This window comes from Theileria equi, chromosome 1, assembly GCF_000342415.1.
Source record: "Theileria equi strain WA chromosome 1, complete sequence".
Classification (NCBI taxonomy): Eukaryota; Apicomplexa; class Aconoidasida; order Piroplasmida; family Theileriidae; genus Theileria; species Theileria equi.
This window is the reverse complement of record NC_021366.1, coordinates 3247929-3271406: the sequence shown is the minus strand read 5'-3', so window position 1 is coordinate 3271406 and position 23478 is coordinate 3247929. Positions and strand designations below refer to the sequence as shown.

Below are 23478 nucleotides of genomic sequence, written 5' to 3'. Positions count from 1 at the left end.
GGTACTCGGTAAGTCCATGTCTTTTGCAGCGACGACGGACGTGAGCGTTGCTGGGCAAATCTCCTGCTTCTCGAGGCTTTTTCCATCGCTCGTCAAGGTGTGTCCATGTACGCGCTACACTGGAGCCTTTGAGGGACGCCCCGCTGCGGTATGGAATGCACTGTCTTGATGCCAGTGAGAATCAAGTTGGCTGGAATGACAGCGCGGATGCTGGGTATACCATGTGACTGCGTGTATGAGCTTCGCTATTGAGATCTACTAGGGAGATTTGTCTAGACAGCTCATCCGTCCAGCTTTAGTGAGAAATACATTCTGACCCTCATAGCTTCTTCAGGAAATGGTTGCATCATCTACGTCGTCGGACGCTGCCATGACTGACACGCCCATATTTTCGCCGATTCTCGATGCCAAAAAGACCCTCCTGGTCATGAGGAACACGGACTTGTAAGTTTATCCTCATTCCCTCATAAGTTGCAGGAATATCTGGCTCGATAATTTGACGTCGATTCAAGTTCCGGAATCTGATATACACAGGGTGATTGCAAATTACCTATTCGTTAACATGCATGAAGAGAGCTTTAACAGTTTTGTCCAAGAAACACAGTTTCAGGGTAAGTTGCCTTGCATGGCTTCATGATGCAAATTGCGCACAAGTCCTATTCTCAAACGTGAGGAGACTCGTCATCCTTGAACTGAATTAGCCCTTACATACATGCCACATTTACAATATAGCCGACGACTTGAAACCCACAATATCGCAAAGAAAGGTGATAAGAAATGCTATACTAGAGGGCAGAATGGTTGATGCTATAGATAGCATCAATGCATTGGACCCGGGTATTTTAAAAGAGAATGGTAAAGTGCTATTCACTTTGTTGCTTTACCATCTCGTCGACATTATAAAGACGGGAAACCTAGTCAACGCTGTATCATTTGTCAAGACTGAAATATCACAATGCATACAAAAGGACTCTAGTCTACTACCTAGTCTGGAAGAGGCAATGTCTCTCTTGGCATTCTCTAATTTAGAGGCTCCAGAAGCTGTAGACGTCATTTCAAAAATTCAACAGTCCAATGCTATCGCAACAACCGTAGATAATGCACTACTTTCATATCACCACCTCGATCCACAATCAACGCTAGAAAACATTGTAAAGGAATCCCTTTGGGTAGAATCAAAGATAGAAACACTAGTTGGTCACATACTCACAAATCAAAATATTCAGGCGACTACACATGCCTTAAAACTTGAGGATGTAGGTCGATGCGGCTTCATAATGAAGCGATTACTTAAAACGTTGTGAAACAAATTCGTGAAGTTTTCCATCACAAGTATGCTTTCGAACTCGTTTTATTTGTCTCTTTGCGTATTGAGCTGCGATTACATTGCGTTTATCCTCGTATTTATGGTACAAATGGTCAGTTTCTCTCTCCTTGTCCAAAGTTTGCGAAAGATGTCCCAACTCCTCCTCAGTACCAGCCGCTAGCACTTGCTTTCCCTTGCTATCATCATCGAAAATAATATGCTTTGACACATCTTTAGACGCTACCAATGCAGAATTTGATGCTAGCATCTTCTTTACTTTATTCTTCACAATGTTCCGTTTATGTGTAAGTATAAACTTATTGCGATCAACGTTTGCCAACTCGTACTTGAACCTTGTTTTTCTATCAAACTTTCGCTTGTTGGCTCCGTCTTGTGTCTCCAATATAACTTGACCTTCTTCTCCCAGCCTTCCATTGATCATCTTAAAGTTGAACTCGTCCTCATTTTTAAAGCGCGCTTTAGCTGCCAGGTCCTTTATGATGTTCTCTCGTACATGGTAGCGCTTTGCTCTCTTTTTGTAGTCCGCCTTCTTCTCTAAAAATTGTCCTACGCGACCTCTACGGTCATGTGGTTGTGACCGCTCGAGGTGAACTCTGCGATGTACGACGTGTTTCAAGCCTTCGTTCGCCATGGTTACTCGTATTTTGACAACGTTACAATGCGTATTTGGCTCTGAGATTCTTTAAAACTCGCTGTTCCAACAAACCTGAGATGGAATGGCAACCAGGGCGGTCTTTGCCGACTGACTAGCGACTCGGTAGAAGGATATGAGGTCCCTGGACGTCAAATTGCGCTGTGAAACAAACAAACCTGCAACGAACGCCCTCGTCTAACAAAAAGAGAAGGTATCTGAGACAAAAATGAGAGTTTGCGCAAATTGTTGGAGTAAACACGAGCGTGATGCAATAAAAATACCTGGAATGCGATAGTTTTGGTCCAGCGGACGAATAAATTACCAAATCTCCGCCAAACTTTGCTCCGTCGGCTACTATAAACCCTAAACTCGTAAAATGGGCACTTATTGCACTAATTGGTTCGTCTTCATAGTATATCACTGTACCCATGAGAATATGACTTCAAATTTTAGAAAATTTACTGTACAGAGACTGTAGCAGTTTGACATTATTGTGTTGGTGGGCCTGGAGTATCTGCCTGGCCAAATCTTCTCCCTTCATCGTCTTGTAAAAGTTGAGACTTGCGGTTCTCGCAATGTCTATGACGTTTTTAGGTATCCCAGCGAGCTTAGCGACGTGCAACCCCTGAGATTCTGGGCAGATTCCCTCAATCAGTTTGTACAGAAATTCGACATTTTGCGATTCCTCGTCAATCTTGGCAGCCATATGATACATTACGACATTGTACATCTCCTTAGCAGCCTTGCATACGTCCTGGAAGTGCGTAGTGAATATACAGCGACAATTTATCTCCGAGATTTTCTCCAAACTGGCAACCGCAATTGCAGTGCCATCAAAAGTCGACGTGCCCCTTCCAAGTTCATCAACCAGTGCAAGAGAGTTTTTGGTGGCCTAAAGACAGAATGTGGAATGCAAAATGATGCAGCCAGAGGGTAGCAAGATTAAATGTACATGCAAACATACCTTTGATAAAAGTGCCGATATGTCCTGTAGCTCCACCAAAAATGTGCTTTTCCCCTGCATTAAATTATCCGATGCACCAAGTCTGGTGAATATGCAATCTACCACGGTGAACTCGCAACTTGTCGCTGAAGAGTTATATCAAGGAACTTAATGACAAACCTGTTACGTATGACCCGATTTGGGCCATAATTACAGCCAGTGCAACTTGTCTCAAAAGTGTAGATTTACCGCCCATATTAGGACCCGTAATCACAATGATTCCCTTGGAATCAACCATTGAAATGTCATTTGGAACAAACAAATGTGGATTTACCTGAAAGAGCGGATATGTACAACCCTTGATATCCAAAAATGTTGATGTTGATTTGGGATGAACTACAGGTCTGCACATTGGCACTGGAGAATTTTTAGCTACTGTGGCCAACGAAGACAAACAGTCAAACTGTGAAGCTACTAGGACTAGCTTGCAAAATTTAAAACTCTTTCCATGAATACCCCTAACAATGTACTGATAAAATTCTTCTTCACTTTCCTTTAGTTTAAATTCCAACTCTTCAAGATCCTCTAGAGCATCAAGGATCGAAGAATTGCGTATTCTTACAAAACCGCTGCGAGTAGATGTGATTTCAACGTCCTTATTTGTAATTTTCTGGTATCTTTTGAATTCAGCTTCGGATATTTCTACTTCAAATCTAAATTTGCAATTAATGTAAGTTGCAGATGGAGCTGTTTCCTTGATATTCTTCAAAATATCGTCCAATTTAGTCATTACTTTATCAATCTCCTCTTGTATAGATTCGGATTTTGCCCATGAACCGGTGGCACTTCTGCACGTCTTCACACCTGTAATCTGCATCATATTCTTAAACTTTGCACAATCTTCGGTACACGATACGAATTCATCCGAAACTTTTTGAATGAAATCTGATTTGAATTCAGGAGAAAAGTGAGATATGCATTGATGCAGAAAATCAAGTAAAATGTCCTCTAGTCTCTCGAATCGTGTAAGCAAAGTGTGTAGTTCATGAAGTTTGGAAAATATCCCATCGTCAAAGTAAACTGCCTTTTTATAATAATTTGCAGCTGTGTTCAAAATTTTGCCCAGCGCACGTTCTAAATCAGGAAATGCCTTAAGTTGTTGTTGTAAACTAGCAGAAAAGGAATTGTGTTCCATTAAAAACGTCACACACTCACTTCTCTGGTTGATCGATTCAATATTAACAAGAGGACTAAGAAGCCATGTACGCAACAACCTCTCCCCAAAGGCAGTTGCAGTTTTGTTCAAGTACTTGAAGAGGGAGTTTTGAACAGTTCCCTCCTGTGACAAGAATAGCTCCAAATGTGTCAACGCAGATGCATCTAAATTCATTGCGTCCACCTCAGAAAATTCAATTGGCTCTATAGAACAATATTCTATAAGCTTGTCCAGCAGTATACATCTTAGGTAAGATTCAGAGAGAAATATCACCGGTTTACATGTTGATACGTAATCGGTTTGTGGGAGTCTGGATAGCAGTAGTGATTCTTGTACATCTGTATTCATGTGGGTTGTTATCTCTGGAGGATATGGAAGCGTCCTTATACTGTGTAATAGGCTGGCATCTGCCATTAACGCCTTCTGAACAACAACTTCCGCTGGACACAAATGTATAAGCGTTGTTTTCAATCCAGACCAATCTCTAGTTTTTCTGATTACGCCATAGCGTATTTTGCTCATAGATACATCAATGGATAATAAAGCGAGATATTCTCCCGTAGAATCCTCATCCTCGGATATAAATACCAAAGGCCTACTTTGTTTTCCAAGCATTTCTGGTCTGGTAATGGTACCAGGTGTAATAATTTCACAAATATCCCTCTTAACAGCCTTGTCCGATGTTCCTTCTGTTTTGTTTCTCTGCTCCAATTGTTGAGGTGTTTCAGTTTGCTCTATAACAACTACCTTGTATCCTGCATCTACACATGTTGATGCATAAGTATGGAGGCTCTTTTCGGGGAAACCTACATGTGGCTTTGTCTCAGAGCCCATCCAGCGCAAGCTGCACAAGCTTTGGATAATGCACGCGTCGTGGTAGAATAACTCGTAAAATTTTCCCATCTTGAAAAATAAAAGGGAGTCAAAATGTGACTGCTTCAGTTTCCACCACTGCTGCATGCACTCGGTATAATGACAACTTTTGAATTCCGTAGCCCATTTATGGCCTTTTGGAGGTATCCAAAGAGTGCTTGGATTATAATTTTCGTCGGTAGGTCTATTTCCATCAATATCTTTTATATTACTAGGGTCGATCCACGGAGGAAATAAAAATGATATTCTGTATCGGTAATAATTTTCCACATACTCTTTGAATCCACGAGAATCTGTACTGGCTTTGCATGTCATGTATTTTTCACGCTCCCTATCATCTATATGGTCTTCGGCTGGTTCGTATTTTTGATTACCGACAGTCAGATTTTCATTATCTACCTTTCTATTTTCGTCATACTCAAATGTGTTTATGCTATCCTCCTCTTCTTCAGGTGTTAAATGGTCATCATCTGTATTTAAACTGTAGTACTCTTCTACACTGCTCCTGCCAAAAGTGCTTTTGAACAAGTCGTCTATTGTCTCATCATCCGGGTCCTTTTTGTGTGTAAATTTAGGATTGTCCAAAGAGTCCTCAAGGATGTCTTTGTGGGTCTTTTCAGCCGAAGCGTTCTTCCCGTCATCAGTTAACTCGATCTTTAGGGTTTTGGGTAGATCTGCTTCGTCAAAAACGAGTACTCTTTTACGTGGGCCTGGCGATTCGTCATCAAAGAAGAGGTCCGTTATCCCCTGAAATGACGTGTGTTTGAGCACATACACTTACGTTTCCAGTTGGCTGAGCATCAGCCTCTGGTATCGTGGTTTCTTCCTTGATATAGAGGTTATCGTAGAGAGATTCTCTAGGGGTAACCTTTTCGTCATATTCCCCCTTTATGCTGTTTTGTGAGTCGTAAACATCATCCTTTAGGGTTGTTTCAGTCTCTTTATCAAAAAGTGATGCGTACTTTGGCAAATCTCCGGTACTTTCCTGCGAATTTGGCTCGCTCTTTATTCTAGGCTTGAAGAACGACTTTATCGAAGTCTGCAATGCATTTTAAAACAGTCAATGCATAAACTTACATGCTTCACCTGCTGGGACTTTGTCTTGTCCATTTTATGTACTGAGCAGAGATTCCAAACACCCACACACCTGACCTCAACACAACGACGGAAACCTGGCGGATGGCCTTGCTGGAATACAAGTAGAGTGGCTATACGTCTGGATTCATAAAGGACAGGGAATCCTTGGCGGTAAATCTCTGCATGAATGACAGATACATTTGGGCGGAGGAGGAAGAAGACATTCTAAATCATATTGGGTATGAAAGAAGAAATTTAAAAGTCTAACGTTTCTTTCGTTTACCTCTCTTTGCTGCATTTGTCGTGGCACTAATAGAGCCTGTTGTAGGCTTTGAAGAAGATGCGCTCGTAGAGCCCTGCGTCTGCCCCTTTGTTGCGTCCTTTCTCCTCCTGGCGCTCTTTTTAAACGAAACCCTCTCGTACTTGTGAAGCCATCGTTCCGGATCAACTGGAAGATCCATATTCTTTGGCTTTTTTCCAGGCCTCTTTCTCTTTCTACGCTTGAGCTTTTCGCCCTCTTTGTGCTCCTCAGTTTGAAAGGTGACCTTGGTGGTAGCCTCGAGCTCCTCTGGGTCTATAAATCTAATGTCCCTTGTAATTCCATCAATGAAATCCTTGGACAACTTTATACCCTGGTCTACGTCCGTAAAGGACTCATTGTACAAGATACCGCACAGGGCCATTTTATCATTATTGTCTCTCTTGTAGAGTTCACTGTAAATTTCCATTGCCTCCAAATGCTTATTTTGCGATTCCAAATAACTACACCCGGCCTTTATCACATCAGAATCTCCGGATGGGCTAGCAACATTTAAAAGCTTGAGCAGAGATGAATGCACACCCTCCGTAGAACCAAGGCTAATGTGCACCTTTATAACGAGTAAAAAGTACGCCTTTAATGCCTCATTGGTTACTGTGAATAGGTCATAATAGTCCTGAGAAACGGATAGTGCTTCCTTGTATTTTCCTTCCTTCAATAACAACCTTATCAAGCAGCTAGCCAACTTGAAACTTTTGCTCCCCTGGGACAAACCCTGTCGCAATAACGACATACTTTTGGAGGTTTTTCCTTCAGCACTCTACAAGAAATGAGAAGCTCATGTCAAACATACCAATAGTGCAGCTTTAAGCAAAATGAGATCAACGTCTTTTAGTTGATGCTTAAAATTGTTAAGGTAACGCTGACTATCCTTTACATTACCACGTGCCAACATTGCACATATACAATTTTCGTGAATAGACTTTAAATCCTCTGTAGAAAATTTGCGCACAATCTGCTCCTTTTTAAGCAAAGATTCAATCTTTGGTACAAGTATGTCCACATTCTCGTCACTATAAATGCAAGATGCCAATTATAAAAACTCACCCAAATAAAAGCTGGTTGCAAAGTACCACAAGAAATGTAGACTGATCAACATCAAGAGAAGTGCTCATCGTGTTGAAAAGATCAGTGTTTATACTCTTTCCCAATTCCAAATTGCCACGCTTGCCGTGGAGAAATGCTCTAAAGGCGAGTATGTTGGCGAATTCAGCCTGGTCCTGGCCATCCACATCCAAATTCTCTCCCTTTAGCTCATTTACGAGTGTTTCTATACATTTTGTGAGGAATTTAGAAAACAAACCATCAGCTAAATCGAGATAGTCTTGAGCCTTGAGAATATCCCCGGAGAGTGCGTATGCGCACGCGTAATTATAGTATAGCTCATATGGATCGTCACTCTTTGGCTTGCTAAAGTACTTTTCGATGCTCTTGTGTAAATCGTTAATTACTGCTTCCTTGTCTTCCCCGCTCGTCTCTGAGGCAAGAGCTATATCAACGCTCAGACGGTTTATTGAAACCAGCGATTGAGATCCTTTAATCTTTACATTGTTGTAAATACTCCTAGCCTGTTCAAAGTGTCCCAGCCTAAGTAGTAGCTGTGCCTTTAGCAGAGTAACTTTTGAGTCCAATAGCGGCTTATCATCAATCTTGCATGTGTCCTGAGTATTTTGCACAGTCTTTAATAAATCCCTGGGTGGTAGTCCTTCCGAGCACATTGAGAGCACTTGGAGACCAAGATCGTATTTCCCAAGCTTGTAATAACAGTAGCTTTGCTCGAAATGGAACCATAGACAATTATCGCCATTCAAATGTGTACTGGCGGCTCGCTTAATATTCTCGGATAGCTCGGTGTTCGCATCATCTTGCGTGCTGGAACGCTTTGATTTCTTGTCAGAAACCGCTGGATGGCTGCGGAATCCGTGTAGCCATCCGATGGTCTGCAGACAGCTGTGCCATCTGGACAGCTGCATTTCGCAGTATATCTTGACTCTGTAGAGGACGTTTTCTCCGGGCCATTGCTTGAGACCTGAACATGATGCGTGTAACTCGTATTTTAATGGATAAAATGACAAATTGCGGGAGTAAACTAACATTTGTGGCAGAGTTTGCAGGCTTCCGCGAACCTGGCTTCGTCCAGCAGTACGTTTAGCTGCTTGAGCGAGCTTTCTAGCGATGTCAACTCGATACTGTCACCCATTCTGCTTTTGGTCCAATCTCATTGCCCTATACGTAACTTGCGATCTCCTATGGCCGATTTTTCATCCGTAACCAGTCGACAGGAAGGTAGTGAATAGGGGTACGTCCGAAATTCTGTAGGATGGAATGGATATAACCCATACAAGTGAATAAAATCTGGAGGATTTGGCGATGGCCAAATGTCCGGCCACCAACACACATCACAACAAATGCGGCGGCGGTTGGAGCACTTACATTTCACCTTGTACTGTACTTTTTCGAAATGGACACACTAATTGGTATATGTGGTCCAGATTTTGTGGCTATTGCCTCGGACACCTACGAGAAATACTCCATCATCACCCTGAAAAATGACGACGATAGCAAAATCATGCCAATCGACAACTCAAAGCTCTTGCTACTTGCAGGTCCGATGGGAGATCGCGCCCAGTTTGGAGAATACATCAGGAAATCGGTCCACTACCACTACTACAAGAACGGATTTCCAATGTCTACACCCTCCCTGGCACATTTCGTTAGACATGAACTCGCAGAGTACCTGAGAAAGAGCTCGTACCACGTGGACCTCTTGATCGCCGGATTCGACAAGGTAAGTCCTCCACTCATGGAGTCAGTGTGTAAGGGACTCCCTGGCTGTATGGTCATTCTTTGGACACATGAAGGGCTCTCTAGAGCATAGGCGCACGCATTCTGTAAACACATACACTACAGGACGGACCACACTTGTTCTGGGTCGACTACTTGGCAAGCTCTACAGCAATCGACAAGGCCGTGCACGGATACGGAGGAAACCTTTTGCGCGGTCTCCTGGATAAGGAGTATCACGAAAACATTTCAGTTGCAGAAGCTGTTGCGCTACTCAAGAAATGCCGACACGAACTCAAGAATCGTTTCCTCCTTTCACAGTCCAACTTTAGAGCAAAAATCATAGACAAGGACGGTATACACGATATCGACATTAGCGAAGGTGACGAAGTTGCACCTGAAATTTTTAAAAGGGATACGCGCATAGCGATCGACTCTTAACTGTTCACTATTCAGTCTTTGGGGAAAGCAATAATGAGCTGCTATTTAGCATAACCTTGTTTTGCGATTTAGCCAAAATATTCGCAATCTCCTTGGCAGTTTCAATTTTGCGCAGCGTAATAAACGCTGGGTTATCTCTCATGGCACTTCCAATCTGCACAATGATTAGGGCACAAGAAAAAAACTCACCAATCTGGCAGCCTCAGACTCTCCCTGCGCCTTGATAATAGTTGACTTCTTTTCTTCCTGTGCCTTGAGCACAATGTACTTGCTTCTTTCCGCTTGTTGTTGAGCAACCTGCTTTGCCTCAACAGCCTTTTCGTACTCTGGACTAAAGCTCAAATGGGTGAGTGAGACGTCATCCAGCAAAATGTTGAAATCTCTAGCTCTGTTGACCAGTTGGTCCCGAACAGCTTTGCTAACAGTCTCCCTCTGAGTGATGAGCTGCGATGCATTGTACTGAGCCACAATGCTCTTGAGGACCTCATTTATGATGGAAGGAAGGACCTTCTCGTCGTAATCCTTTCCCAAATGCCTACGTCATTGTAAATGCGTGCATCCCATTCAACTAACCTGTAAATGTCCCTGAGCTTCCTCTCATCCGGTCTGGAGAGGACACGGCAGGTTATGTTGACCATTTGCAAATCTGTATTTCTGTATTCTACACAAAAGGACGAACCTCTGCTACCAGTTAGCGACATCAAAGTCCTGGGTCTGGTCCTGACGTCGTATATAATTGGCCTTTCGAGCCACGGGATTAAAAAGTGGGTTCCTTCTCCATGTGTAGCGTCACTAATCCCAGTTATACGATTGTACACCAAGGCCCTGTGACCAGCTCCGACTGCAAGGGGATAAATGGCGCAAAAAATCACGTACCGTCGTAAAGACTGGAATTCACGAGCCAAACGCCGGCTCCAGCCAGCAACAACGTTGAGCCTGCGCCTGAAAATAACTTTAAAAGTTTGTCAAAGGGTATCTCTGCCATTATGGATGAGTTGTGGCGGAGCTACGGCTCGACGTCGGACTTGGGGCTCCCATGGGCCACGCCAGAAGAATTAAACTCCAAGGTACCCCTGAACGTGACGTTTCAAGTTCTTTAATGGATCTATAGTCCATCTCTGGGTGGAAGGATCGTCCTTCCATCGTAGGTTGAGCCGACCGTCCGCGGAAGAAGTTTGTGCCATTTTATTCTCTTACATAAATGCCATGTCAATGTATGAAGGTGTCAATCATATCATCATGTGGTCCTTCTAGCGGTGCTACCCTTCAAAGGGTCCATTGCCTCTCCCCTAGTCGTCTGTGTCCTGGGCTCATCTGCCTAGTGCCGATCCTCTTCGTTCATATGGTAGGCGATTCGGAACTTGTCCGATGCTTCAGAAATTATGTCTATGGAGGTAATGCTAAGAAGGATGCGGAGACTACGCAGTCATTTTCAGTCTCACGTTTGACCATCATTCTGCCGGATCCTCTTGAATATGCAGTTGATTATCCACGAATTCTGTAGAAGCTTTAACGGGATAGTTGGACTGCATGAGTAGACTAGTAGTGAGAATAGAGATCCAGTAAAGGCATCTATAGTCTAGTCTGTGGGATGGCTAACGAACAAAATGCGGAAACAGTCAACTGCAGACATGAGAACCCGGAAATGATGAGGTACATTCTTTACTCCATTGCGTCCCGTTGGTGAAGGATTAGCAGGCTACCATGCATATTCTGCATCAGTCCCTCTGATATTTGGCTCTTGGCATTTGCATGCAGACTACTAATTGAACTGTCTTGGATGTAGGTTTTACATGGATGGTATAGACCTGGAGATACTACGGTTCCTCATCCTCTTTTATCATCTGTCCATACATAATTTATGGATGAATGTGCAACGTTTAATAATGAATATATGGTGGACTATAAACGTGTAGCACTTATCATCTATACAACATCCCGGAAGGTAAAATGGCATTTTAGAGTTTCTCACTTTAACTATTTGCGAGTGTCTTATGGCGAACGCAGTGAGCTATCCGACCATAGGGAACATGAATGACCAATGATGTCTATAGGGAGTAGGAATATACAAGTGGACCTATGCATACTCAACGTGGTACATTCTTACTATCCTCTAATCATCCATCCATGGTAGTACTCCATCCCCCATTAGCATCAACAAGATAACAATGTCAAAATTAATCTTGAAAGATTCGTCAGGAGTAGACAGATAGTTCCAGGGAATGAAAAGGACGGTTCATGCATTTATACAAGTTGTCATGTGATACAGATTTCTTGGTTGCCTGTTTTCCGACATGTACTATTTGTAGCTGGTACCGCTCATATCTTAGTATTTCCTGCAAGATATGTAGACCACTAAATTTGTCGTACCCAGGGATCTCCTTTAGAACGTTTATATATCCACCAACCAAGTCCAGTAAGAGTACCAGTTCCGGCAAAAGCACCGCCATATATGCCATATGCAGCTAAGCCAGTAGCAGGAAGGAACCAAAGATAAGGTTGAGGATTAGGAGGAAGGTCTGGGGCTTGAGAAAGAGCAGCTTTAGGAGGTTCAAGATCTTCAGAAGGAGAATCAGGATTTAGACCTTTTGTACCGCCTCCAACAGGTTTAATAAGTCCAGGAGTACTTTGTCGAGGAGGTGGAGTATGAATACCTTCTGCTAGAGATAAAACGGCAGATAAAAGTTGAGTATTTTTAGTCAGTCCAAGTGCCTTTCCGATAATCTCCCCAGCGGCGTACAGTCCAACTTTATCAGCAAGAGTTGATCCATTTAATCCAAGCCTGATAAGAGGACCAAAAATATCCAGTAGTTTTTTGCCAGATCCACCTCCAACTTCTCCAGCACTATCAATAGCACCAAAATCCGAAATAGAATCGTTAATATCTTGTTCATATGAGTATTTACCAGAACCGATATCACATTGTCCATAGCCACATCCGGGAAATTCACTTAGTACCTCTAAAAGTGCATTATATTGCCCATATTCTATAGGACTAGTTGAGTTTTCTGGTTTTATACTTTTTATTTCAACAGAGGCATCTTCCCATCTATGTTTATTACTACCTTTCTTCTGGAACCACTTATTATTAACAGTAGAATCTCCGCCTTCGATATATATCAACATTGGCCGTCTCTTCGAAGAATAGAACGCATAGACACCTTTTACATTAGAAACAGAAACTGGAATACTGTAAACTTCATGCTTGACCTTAGAATGTATAAGATTCTCTTTATACTTAATCTTGGCTAGTTTAAAACTAGGATCAGCAATACTGTGGTTGTAGTATGGAATATCTTTGTCACCCCTACTAGGAGCATTAACTGATCCTCTAGTAACAGTTACCTTCTCTTGACCTTTAGGATTATGGTAGGTGCAACAATATTTACTTCCTATCTTATATTTATTGTGGGTTATATCAATGGTGACTAATTTGTAATACTGGCAATTAAGATCATCTAGTAACTGCTCAAGTTCTTCTGGTTGAAGTTGAGATTTAGAGCCTTTATCATGTGGAATCCAACTAGTAGCACTCCCATTAGTTGCATAATATCTATAAGTACCACCCTTCTCCCCAATTTCTATGAGAATAGGCTTGTTGTGATTAGGGTCTCCGAACCAATACCATATTGCAATATACTCAATATAACTATCATCGTTAAATTGCAATTGAGAATGATTTATGGTTTTGTCATCATACTTAACTTCCTTAACTGTAAAAGGAGTTCCACTTCGAATGCCATTTTTGGTATGTTTGAACTTAAAGAAGCCAGAACCTTGAGGATCCTCAATCTTTTCTAGCATAACTTGTTGGCCATTAGAACCATATGTCTTGGAAGTTTCTAGCCAACTAGTAACATTCTCCTTTATATCTATGATAACAGTAGGCAGAGCAGTCATTCTGGGTTACTATTTAAGAGTGTCAAGTTGTTCAGCTCATTGGGAGAGTTATTTCCACTCTCAGATACCCATTCATCCTCCATGTTCAGAGGTATGCTCCTTCAAAACTCTGAGATCCATGAGGGTCTCAATGCGACAAAAGGGAGCACATTCTCTTAACTACTCCCTAGACAACCATAGATTCATCCTCCCTCACAACTAGCTCACCGTCAGAGAGACTATCCACATAATAAGATGAACAAGTATCCAGACAGTCGTCTGAATGATCTCTATTGATATGCCACCGGAGTATAGTCTCAAATGAATCATGCATGTCCTGCTGCAAACATTATAATATAGTACAGACCAGTCAGCAACTGCACATCACTCATGCAAGTTCAATAGAATAGCACATACAAGGGCGGTGCCCACTGATTTTTCTAAGTTATGCTTTCAATATATGCAACTTGATAAACATAAAACACTCTTGCATGAACAAGGTATTTGTCTTAAAGAGAAATTAGTGCAGCTAAACTGGCCATTAGAATACAAATCTAGTACATTCTGAACTAGAAACCATTGATAGATTACCATCCTAATCCGATTCAACCCACTCGGCAAAAGCGACAATTCTCGGTTCGTTTATTCCCTTTTCTTGTACCCAATCATGGAATCCAGTAAAATCCACAGCATCTGTATGGTACAACGCCTCACACAGAGAGCAAAAGTTGAGCATATTATCGTCAAATTGGCTAAAGACCCTAAACGCCTCTTGAAAAAATGCATCATTTGGAAGAGTTGAAGAAAACGAATGCAAGAGTTCTGCAAAGAGCGAGTCTTCAATTATGCTGTTGAGATCTTCAAAGTTGTTCTTTTCAACGATCCAACGTATTCCAAACGAGTAAATGAATTTTACCACGTCATCTTCTGTAACGTGATGGGCTATCCTTAGGCTGCGTATTTCCAAGAGTTTATTCTCTAAATGTTTTGGAGATTCTAGGGCATCTCTGATCATACTGTCTAGTTCAAACATAAAGTCCTCACTAGGCAGCTCATCCACTTTGTCCAATTCCTCACTCTCAAACGATTCTGAGCCAGAGTCCGTATAGCATGTATCTGCATCGCCTGCGGCTGTTTGTGGTAACTTGAATGCAACATGTTTGTAGTAGTCGCTTCCCATTGAATCCAGCCCAGGATCAGTGTAAAAGCCATCGACATTCCAAAAGTGCCCCTGAGACACATACCCATGTACGTGTCTATCATCGTAGGTTGAATCGGTAAGATCCACAAATTTATTTTGCGAGTTTGCAGACTTTAAAACTGTATCACCCTTGGAGTTCACAGTGCAGTGGGAACCGACAATGGACCCGGATGCAACTGTGGAACCATCCAGTATCTTGACATCATTCATGATCAATGCGTCCTGTATTGTGCAATTGTCACCAATTACAGCATCTCCAAATATTATGCTATTGAGGACCCTGGAACCGTTGCCAATCTTTGTGTTTTTTCCGACAATACTAGAGACGGTGGCAGATGCTATAGAATGTGGTTCGTCCTGATCACTTGAAACTGCGCCTCCATTTACAAACAACGAGTCGCTACGTATGAGCGGTCCATTTTCCGATGAATAAGCGTCCTTGGCCTTGGCCTCAGAAGATTTGTCAAACCTGCGAATGTACTGCATGTAGACATTATAGTATATCCTTGGTGTTGCGATTTTAATGACAGAGGGATAAGTTGGAAATGATATATCGTTTGGGACAATCGTCGCATAAATTTCTGTCGTCTTTATATCATCGGTGAGGGAGCCGTTTATGAATTGGTGCATTGTGTCGTGGTCAAAAAGCTCCAGAAAGTGGTCGATTACCGAGGACGTGCATATATACACATCGCCGTGGCACAGGTTATACATGACCCTAATGGACTCTGCATTCTTGAACTGACTCATGTACGAGTCATCCAACTCAAAAGTATCGGAATTGTGCCCATACGCCATCAATTCGTCATTCCCGTCGAGCAAAATGGTTGACGTATTCGACGTCGTGGACAAGCTTAACATGCGCATGAGATGTAAACTTGCAACATACCTTCTACTCTCGTCGTCCTTGACAAAGAGCACGGACATACAGTACTTGGAGTGCGTCTTTGCGCGAGTGTAATGGAGCTCGATGGCCTCGGAGAGCGAGACGGTGAGGAGTGTGTTGGCGTATAGCTGAAGCATTCCGTGACGTTTCCTCCAAACTTACCAGTACAAAGCTCTCCCTCGAACCCTTTAACGAGACAAATTCCCTGAGCGCCGGGCCTACTTCCATCTTGTCGACGTTTATTCCTACCACTTCCACGTCAATGTAGCCATCCTTCTTCCCGAAATTGAACCTTTTGTTGTACTTTTCGTACTTGGGGGCCTTGTTGACGTCGACCAGCAGGTAAGCCGCGGTTACTCCGCTATACCAGAGGTTCTGCACGGTTTCGTGGAAGATTAGGGTGTCTCCGATGCGCAGGTCGCCGAGGTTCATGTAACTCGCGAGCGGCTCAAAGGCCAAGTTCTCGGAATCCTGCAAGATTACGGCCTCCATCTCGGAACTGGGACCAGGTCCAGGGGATAAAGCATAAAATATCTCTACTTGTACAAGAGTTAAAATGTGTTAGTGGTGCCTAATTTCGTTTATTCTGGCGGACCCAGTAGGGGAGCTCGTCCAGCTCCAGCGGAGGGTCCATGGCGTACGGAGCGAGTGTGGAGATCTCCCTGTAGAGTTCAGCTCTGCACTTTGTCAGCTTCTTTTCGAGCCTGTCACATATCCCGTCCATGTACTCGAGGCCACGACGCCTGAGGCCAGTCTGTTTACTGTGTGTACACAAACCTGTTGAGCTGGTCGCACTCCTCGCGGTACTGCTTGGCCGAGTAGAAACAGGACCAGTCCTGGGGATTTTCGTACAAGAGGTGCATGTTGTTGCGAAAATTCTCCGCCGAGTGCTTGGCTATCTGCTTGTTGCTGGCGAAAATGAAAAACGCGCCGGCGGAGAGGAAAAGACACGACGCCACCCCGAGGGGCGACATGCCCCCAAAGGTTTTGGCCGCAGTCTCCAGCTTACCCATGGCGAATGAGCGATAACGAGGGCCGCTCTGCGATAAAAGGTGATGCCGAACTCGACCAGGCGCTGCCTTCCAGCAAAGGCCCCAGTGACGTCGCCCTACGGACTTGACATCTACACACTCAACTAATTCCCGGAGATATCAAGATGGCGATACGTGGCTCCAACGCCAACGCCGTCGTCCTCACGACGACCATCTGTCTCGTCATTCTCTTCAACTTTGTCTCCGTCCTCATGTTCTACCTCAACTTTGAGGGAAAGAACATATTCATGCCGTATTACTCGGACAGGAACATCGTACCATTCCCGCTCCTCTTCAAGGAGTTCGATCTGAGCAACAAGGACGCGATAAGGTCCTCGGTGGGACGTGGCAGGCCAAGGGACGAATTGTGCTCCCGCAGAGTACTGCCTGAATACGACACTTATCGTCTAAATGGAGAAGGCGTACTAGAACATGTTAACAGTAGAAGGTAGGTGATCTGTGCTGAATATAGACGTTGCAGCTTCTGGGTGTCAAAGGACATGCCGCCGGGATGGTTATCGTACACTGCCGTTGATAAGCTCGTTTTAACGCTTCTAGATGCGTACAGATTCGACTATGTCATCTATGATACCATGCTGGATAACGAGTCCGAAGATACTCGTACCATATTCACGAATCACATGACGTTCATAAGGGACAGAATGGAGCATTCTGAAGTGCAACTGCGCGATAGGCTGTACAAGCTCAAGTGTCCTCATCCAACCATAACTGTCTCTGCTGTAAAGGCGATTTTGTCCGGTGATACGCGAAGCGTTGGAGCGGTATGTTTTCCGGTATACACACTTTTGTCCATAGATGACTGATAATCTCAATCCCGGAAAGTTGAGCCTTGACCATATACCTAATCAGTGTCATTGTAATAATCTAGAGATAAACCTAATTGGTGCGCATTCCACTCTTGCAAATCATGTTTGTTTAGGTGATGTAACATCCTACAATCTCGCAACCGACTGCTTTAAAACGAGCATAACGAACATGGATGCGAATACTGTAAATGATATCTACGTTGCAGATAACCTGGTGTATGAAAACTACAAGGATTACCTTGATAGGTTTGCTCTTTGTCCAATTTACGCGAATTCAGATCTGACATTTTGCTCCTGCATTTGGTCGGTATGGATCACTTGGGTCACTGCGGAGGACGTTTGACCAAAGAAATGACGAATGTCATGAAAAACTACAACATTTTTACAAGGGACCTGCTCGATGCCTGTGGAAAGCTCAACAACTACATGCTGTTTTTCTTTGGCGACCATGGACAAAGAACAAATGGCTCGCATGGACGCGATTCTGTGGAAGAGGTACAAACTATGTTATCATAATATTGAATGCAGGTGGAAACATTTCTGTGGATACACACCGATCATCCATTGAGGGAATATAAACCTGAAACTTGCCCAATTAGTGAAACTCCAGCCGGGTACAGAGTTCACCATTCATCATTAAATGGGCAAGTTCCACTAAATTACAATGTTGGAGAAGAAACTCACATGAATTTGGCAGCTACAGTTTCCCTACTATCAAATATCCCAGTGCCATTTCACTCTGAGGGCACACTGATATCTTCCTCTGTACCACTGATTAGGGGAAAAGATGGGAATATAGACCAAGGATTGTCTTCCAAATTTTATATTCAGCTCCATCACGTAAACTTGCACCAGTTATTGCGCAATATTGATGCCCTGTCGACCAAAATAGAACCTAACAAATACAAGAGACAAAGTGCAAATGTTCAAGTAATGAGGCTGCAGCTGGCAAATTTATACATTCTTGTGCGTTTGCTTGACTCTTTGGATGGAGAAGTTGATACTTTTAAGGATGTAGAGGCTGTATATAACTCCTATGCTAACATGTGTAAATCAATGTCTAAAATCTCTGGAAAGTTGATCAATCAATTTACAAGGGCATTTACATTCCACTACTTGTACACTTCGATTCTCATCCAATACGTTGGACTTATTGTTTTGGTCTATTGTGTTGCTTTCTCACTAGGATATTACCAATATAGTAAATCTGGTGTAAAGGAAGTTGACCGTTCTAGGGGCTATATCATTGATCAAATAAAGATTAGGTTGTTAAGAAATGTTGCTCTATCATTAGCAATATCGCTGTTCCTTAGTGCAACCTTTGAAGTGGATATTCCTATTCGGGGCCATACTATACACGTGAGTTGGCCATTGGATAACTTTATTACGCACCTAGCCAAACGTTATACAGGAAGTTTTGAAAGGATGTTTGTCATTGAGGAAAGTACCAGTATATTCAATTTTTCGATATTATTTACCAGTATCATGACCTTGTTATTTCTGTATGATTCACCGCTGTTGTTTTCTAGTATAAAGAATTTTAATTCTTGCACATTATTTCTGGAATCATCTGAAACCGTAAAGAGCTCTCCAATTGGGGTGTTTTTCCACTCTTTAGGGTCATACAACTTTAGGCATGTAAGCTTGATCGTCTATGCTATAATATTTGTAATGGTTCTAGTATCTGAATGCGCGCTGTATAGCCATGATACCATATCCAGACACTTGTTTATAATATGTCTATTGGCTGAATTCGTGCCAGTGTTGTTCCGGGAAGGGGATGATGAGTTGTTTAAAACTGTTAGGAGGAGATTGCTTATAATCTGCGTAACATGCAAGGTGGCCTCATTTTTCCATGACTACAGGCTATTTATGTACGCTTCATCATTGCCCCCAGAGTTCTGGATAAAGGTCGAGACATTTATGGGAAATTTTGAAATTGGTGCTTTATCATTAGCAATATTCTACCTTTTATCAATTAAAGTGACAAGGTATTTTGGAACTGAACAAAAGGATCCATTCTTGTCTCACATCTCAGCATGCACAAGTACATTTAAGGCAAAGGGGTTCCTCATTTTTTCCTGGACCATGCAATTTCTGCTTGTATTGCTGAATTTTGGATCTAAAATGCAGCATTCCCTATCAAAAATAGACGGAATATTACATTCGCTTTACAATGCGTACAATATTAAGACCTTTACAAGTGTGTTGTTTGCCTGGAAGGCAATTGTTGTTTCTCTAATTTCATCCTTGTTGTTGATTACAAATCCATTTCATTTATTTTTCAAAAAGGGCTCTAAGCATAGACTAGAAAGTATCTTGATACTTGTTATACCAAATTGGTGTTGGCTATTATTTCTCTTCATTGGACCAAAAAGGTCTCTACACGTTTTATTTGCAATAATATGCATGTACCATTCGTGTGCTTTGATAATAACCAATAATAAAAGGATACACTTGTCTCATTCTCTGATTATAAATTCATTGGCGGATGTGTTCTATTTCAGTTCTGGGCATATAGATTTGCTGACGGAATTGCCATTTGAAGCTGGATTTATCCTTACAAGCACATATGTATGGTACTTTTCAGATACCGGTGCTTTTTTCAATGTTTCTGGCATGTACATTCTCGGGTCTCTCGTTCTAATGTTCACATATCTGAGTTTGGCCAGTTTAAACCATGATTTGGAATCAAACTCGAAAAAAATGCATGTTCCAAAAAAGAGCTTTAAATTGCAAAGTATATCACACATTATTACTCTGTATGTTTGTTCTTGTAATTAAAAATGCTATAGGTGCCTATTACTCTTTTCAGCGCTCATGTTTGTAACACTTGTTATCATTCTAAAACTTCATCAAACTCCATGTGTAAGTCCTACTTGGAGCAAATATTCTCACATTATAGATCGCCGATTTGTCGTTTCCAAAGGCTTATTTTGTATTTGTAAAGAACATTGTAAACATAGGCACGCAGTGCATCATATTCATGGCTGCGGCTATTTTTTAGTCAACTTGTATCACTCATTGTTATATATCTAGTTTATTCTTGAACGGAATAGTGGCGGAGAGAAGTTTAGGGTCACGATCTCCACGCTGATCAAGCCGCTTGATTCACTAGAAACTGGGACTGGCGGATTGTTTCCTAAGATGCCATGGCTACCCTTTGCCATAAGCCGAGATTCTTTGGGGAAATCCTTTCCAACTACCATAATGGTACTATCATCCTAATCATCCTATACTACATTTATGGTCATGATAAAACTGCATTAGTGGCTTTTACTAGCCATACTGGCTAACGCCTAAAATGTGTAAGACACTCCCTGCCTAACTCTTCATTTCACAGATCCTATCAACATCCTCATCCATTAATGAAACTGACTGGATGTTATGAATGGAAAAGTGGTGGGTTTAGGGAGAAAATTCCTCTGGTTGAGAAAATAATGGAGATTAGTGGTGATAATTATCCCGACTTACGACATCACCCCTTCCTTCCTCGTAGACTACACACTAAACACTTTCAGATAACAATGCTCATCACGTGTTCTATACCTTTGTGTCGCTGAGAGACTTTAGAGTCTCCCGTGGACAAACAAGTTGGTCACATGGAGTTAGCATAGTAGTTGACTTGTAGGAAGGTTCGTTAATCATTCTGGGTGGAAAGAGGAAGGATTATGGAAACATCTCCTTTCTGTTATTCATTACCTTGGTATAGATTATTCTACATGTCCTTGCAGATCTTCAGCTTCTTACTCCGTAGGTTTTGAGGATCTTCAGAGATTCTAGAAGATTCTTTAGAGGTTGAATTCCCCTGACTTTTCGTTTAGACGTGGAAACATTCTCAGGAGGTCCCCTTGGCTTAATAAAGAGCCTGTAGGAGACCTTTCTTTGGGGCTCTGTACATCTATTTAGGATTTTAATGGCCATTCCCAGACCTCCTGGTTGTTGACATCTTCCGAGTCCCTATTTGGAGTCATAAATCTACATTCCATCTATACTGAATCATTCATCTATATGTGTACGGTTTATTTACTCGGAATTGTCGTAAAGATGACTATTCCTAAGTGTCAAGTTCCAGCCCTCAGTTGTCGATTTTGGAGCTTTTGTGAGATTTAAATGTCCGCATTAAACTCGTGTATTAACTTGTTCATGTTTATGGTAATCTCTCAATTGTGACGGAAATTTTATTCTTTTAGAATGCTTGGAGGGTGTCTTGATTACGTGCCAAAGTTTGGTCTTCTTGAAGGAGCTTTTACCATAGACACCAATGAAGAACTCTATTACGATTGTTCCTTTGGGGTTAGTAGCTTCAAAATATGGAGATTCTGTAATTATGCAAGGCTACTGGGAATGAATGGCAGACTTATGGAGAGACATGCTGAAGGATCCAAGTGAAATGTTTGGTCGGTTGAACTCTAGTTGTGGCTCTATCATGTTATGAGTAAAAATACTGTATCACAATCTGTAAAGGATATATGTTGGGAAAGGTCTTGTCATTCGATGGAGATGCTGATTGGGTTATCTCCTTTGTGCCAGGTAGTGATGCCCAATGTAATGCTGTCCATGGTGACCATACATTGTTGGTAAAACTCTCGTTTTTGAGGTCTCTACTAAAGGAATGTACATTGAAACTGAGTGTAGGCATCTTGAAAACGAGGTATTTCAATGGTATAATAGGGGTATATATAGGCTCCCTATCACCAAATGGGCTCAGATTAAAGTTTTACTGAAGGGGTTTTGTTAAATTATGGATCTAGTGAGGGATGATGGATGGTTGTCTAAGGAGTAACTAAGGTACTGGTATGCTCCCATGAAAATGGAGGATGAGCGCTGGAGTGCTAACATTAAATGTGGAAGGAAAGTGTGGAGAGAATGGAAATAAAAAATGTAATTGTGACAATTCTGGCAAGTTTGTCGCCGAAAAAAATATAGACACTCCGGTAAAAGGTTTCATTAGGGTTACTCACCAGCATAAGAGTGGAGATAAATTTACTCTAAGTGGCTATTTACAAAATGGAGGCAAAATAGGAACAAGAGGACAATCCATTCCTGGTGTTAAGGAAGTCTCTGTTTTCTACTGGGATGGAGTACCTACTAATCCAGTCCTGCTTGAAGTTACTTTTACTACTACACCTTTCTATTACGCAAGGAGTAGCGGCAGTAACTGGAATTTTATTTTTCAATCTCTCTCTGATGAGCTTCTTGAGACTTATCTGGATCAACAGAACTGCCAACATCATAATGCAGTTACCTTGGATTTATCATATAAGGATTTTACAGGTCAGCATAGGTACTGTTGCAGTGGTAATCATTCTGATGGTGCTAGAGTCTCTAACAGAGTCACTGTTACTTCTATGCGAGTTTCCTGTAAAGAACATCATCAAACTACTTCATACTACAAACATGAGGTTAATACTAGTTCTGGTACTGGAATTAAATTAGCAGCTATCAAGTACAATAGTGTGGGTAAAAGGAAGAGAATAGAGATTCCTGGCCTAGCATTACCTACCAAACAGTCAGTAAAGTTATATGTCTTTTACTGTGGAAATACTCCAAAACTGATATACGTTGAAGGTGAAAGCCCTCCGATTAATAAGTGGTTCAAACCAAATGGTAGTGATGAGAGACCTTGGACACAAATTAGTCTCCAAGACATAGCACCTGATGATTTCAAGGACTGTAGTCACGGCAAATACGACCAACTTATGACGGAACTGCAGAATGCAGGATGTGGTGTATCTAAATGTCCTCCACCTAGACCTGTTCCCTCTCCTCAACCTATATCAGGCCAACATTCTGGAGGATCTTCTGGTGGAGGCCCTTCTAGTAAAACTTATAAAGACTCTAATATAAATATTCCTGCCATTATCGTCACTTCTATTCTTGTTGGAACTGGTGGTATTACTGGATTCGCCTACTTGCTCTATAATAATTCTAGAGATCCCTGGGTTCGGCAAATATGATGGTCCACGGATCTTGTATGTTCTAAGAAACTCCAATATATGACCAGATCGGTCACAAATGTGTAATCATCAAATCGAAA

At 42.1% G+C, this 23478-nt stretch overlaps 10 protein-coding genes across 10 annotated transcripts; 4 read left to right on the top strand and 6 right to left on the bottom strand.

Annotated features, from left to right (window-relative positions):
* Positions 1 to 337: 337 nt before the first annotated feature.
* BEWA_032510 (hypothetical protein) lies at positions 338 to 1304 on the top strand (the record flags this gene model as incomplete). Its single annotated transcript, XM_004830007.1, has 4 exons — positions 338 to 444; positions 478 to 611; positions 733 to 1193; positions 1227 to 1304. 4 exons carry the CDS (start codon positions 338 to 340, stop codon positions 1302 to 1304), a joined length of 780 nt encoding a protein of 259 aa, XP_004830064.1.
* Positions 1305 to 2403: 1099 nt separating this feature from the next.
* Positions 2404 to 6103, bottom strand: BEWA_032500 (DNA mismatch repair protein, putative; the record flags this gene model as incomplete). Its single annotated transcript, XM_004830006.1, has 5 exons — positions 2404 to 2853; positions 2926 to 3050; positions 3085 to 5740; positions 5775 to 6032; positions 6071 to 6103. The coding sequence occupies 5 exons, from the start codon at positions 6101 to 6103 to the stop codon at positions 2404 to 2406; spliced, it is 3522 nt and encodes a 1173-aa protein (XP_004830063.1).
* Positions 6104 to 6333: 230 nt separating this feature from the next.
* Positions 6334 to 8589, bottom strand: BEWA_032490 (hypothetical protein; the record flags this gene model as incomplete). The annotated part of the gene is made up of 5 exons (XM_004830005.1): positions 6334 to 7149; positions 7183 to 7402; positions 7437 to 7659; positions 7693 to 8418; positions 8484 to 8589. 5 exons carry the CDS (start codon positions 8587 to 8589, stop codon positions 6334 to 6336), a joined length of 2091 nt encoding a protein of 696 aa, XP_004830062.1.
* Positions 8590 to 8846: 257 nt separating this feature from the next.
* BEWA_032480 (proteasome subunit beta type 2, putative) lies at positions 8847 to 9626 on the top strand. Its single transcript, XM_004830004.1, has 2 exons — positions 8847 to 9177; positions 9300 to 9626. The coding sequence occupies exons 1-2, from the start codon at positions 8851 to 8853 to the stop codon at positions 9612 to 9614; spliced, it is 642 nt and encodes a 213-aa protein (XP_004830061.1). The 5' UTR covers positions 8847 to 8850; the 3' UTR covers positions 9615 to 9626.
* Positions 9622 to 10613, bottom strand: BEWA_032470 (prohibitin, putative; the record flags this gene model as incomplete). The annotated part of the gene is made up of 5 exons (XM_004830003.1): positions 10491 to 10613; positions 10294 to 10455; positions 10188 to 10260; positions 9804 to 10149; positions 9622 to 9768 (listed from the first exon to the last, which is right to left on the bottom strand). The coding sequence occupies exons 1-5, from the start codon at positions 10597 to 10599 to the stop codon at positions 9622 to 9624; spliced, it is 837 nt and encodes a 278-aa protein (XP_004830060.1). The 5' UTR covers positions 10600 to 10613.
* A 1356-nt stretch (positions 10614 to 11969) lies between these two features.
* BEWA_032460 (hypothetical protein) lies at positions 11970 to 13514 on the bottom strand (the record flags this gene model as incomplete). Its single annotated transcript, XM_004830002.1, has 1 exon — positions 11970 to 13514. The coding sequence occupies one exon, from the start codon at positions 13512 to 13514 to the stop codon at positions 11970 to 11972; it is 1545 nt and encodes a 514-aa protein (XP_004830059.1).
* A 574-nt stretch (positions 13515 to 14088) lies between these two features.
* Positions 14089 to 16072, bottom strand: BEWA_032450 (translation initiation factor eIF-2B epsilon, putative; the record flags this gene model as incomplete). Its single annotated transcript, XM_004830001.1, has 3 exons — positions 14089 to 15547; positions 15584 to 15708; positions 15743 to 16072. The coding sequence occupies 3 exons, from the start codon at positions 16070 to 16072 to the stop codon at positions 14089 to 14091; spliced, it is 1914 nt and encodes a 637-aa protein (XP_004830058.1).
* Positions 16073 to 16151: 79 nt separating this feature from the next.
* BEWA_032440 (hypothetical protein) lies at positions 16152 to 16593 on the bottom strand (the record flags this gene model as incomplete). Its single annotated transcript, XM_004830000.1, has 2 exons — positions 16152 to 16323; positions 16358 to 16593. The coding sequence occupies 2 exons, from the start codon at positions 16591 to 16593 to the stop codon at positions 16152 to 16154; spliced, it is 408 nt and encodes a 135-aa protein (XP_004830057.1).
* Positions 16594 to 16709: 116 nt separating this feature from the next.
* Positions 16710 to 20445, top strand: BEWA_032430 (hypothetical protein; the record flags this gene model as incomplete). The annotated part of the gene is made up of 8 exons (XM_004829999.1): positions 16710 to 17059; positions 17093 to 17393; positions 17428 to 17515; positions 17552 to 17684; positions 17717 to 17933; positions 17967 to 20200; positions 20234 to 20306; positions 20344 to 20445. Exons 1-8 carry the CDS (start codon positions 16737 to 16739, stop codon positions 20443 to 20445), a joined length of 3471 nt encoding a protein of 1156 aa, XP_004830056.1. The 5' UTR covers positions 16710 to 16736.
* Positions 20446 to 21910: 1465 nt separating this feature from the next.
* BEWA_032420 (hypothetical protein) lies at positions 21911 to 23398 on the top strand (the record flags this gene model as incomplete). The annotated part of the gene is made up of 2 exons (XM_004829998.1): positions 21911 to 22092; positions 22258 to 23398. The coding sequence occupies 2 exons, from the start codon at positions 21911 to 21913 to the stop codon at positions 23396 to 23398; spliced, it is 1323 nt and encodes a 440-aa protein (XP_004830055.1).
* Positions 23399 to 23478: the final 80 nt, after the last annotated feature.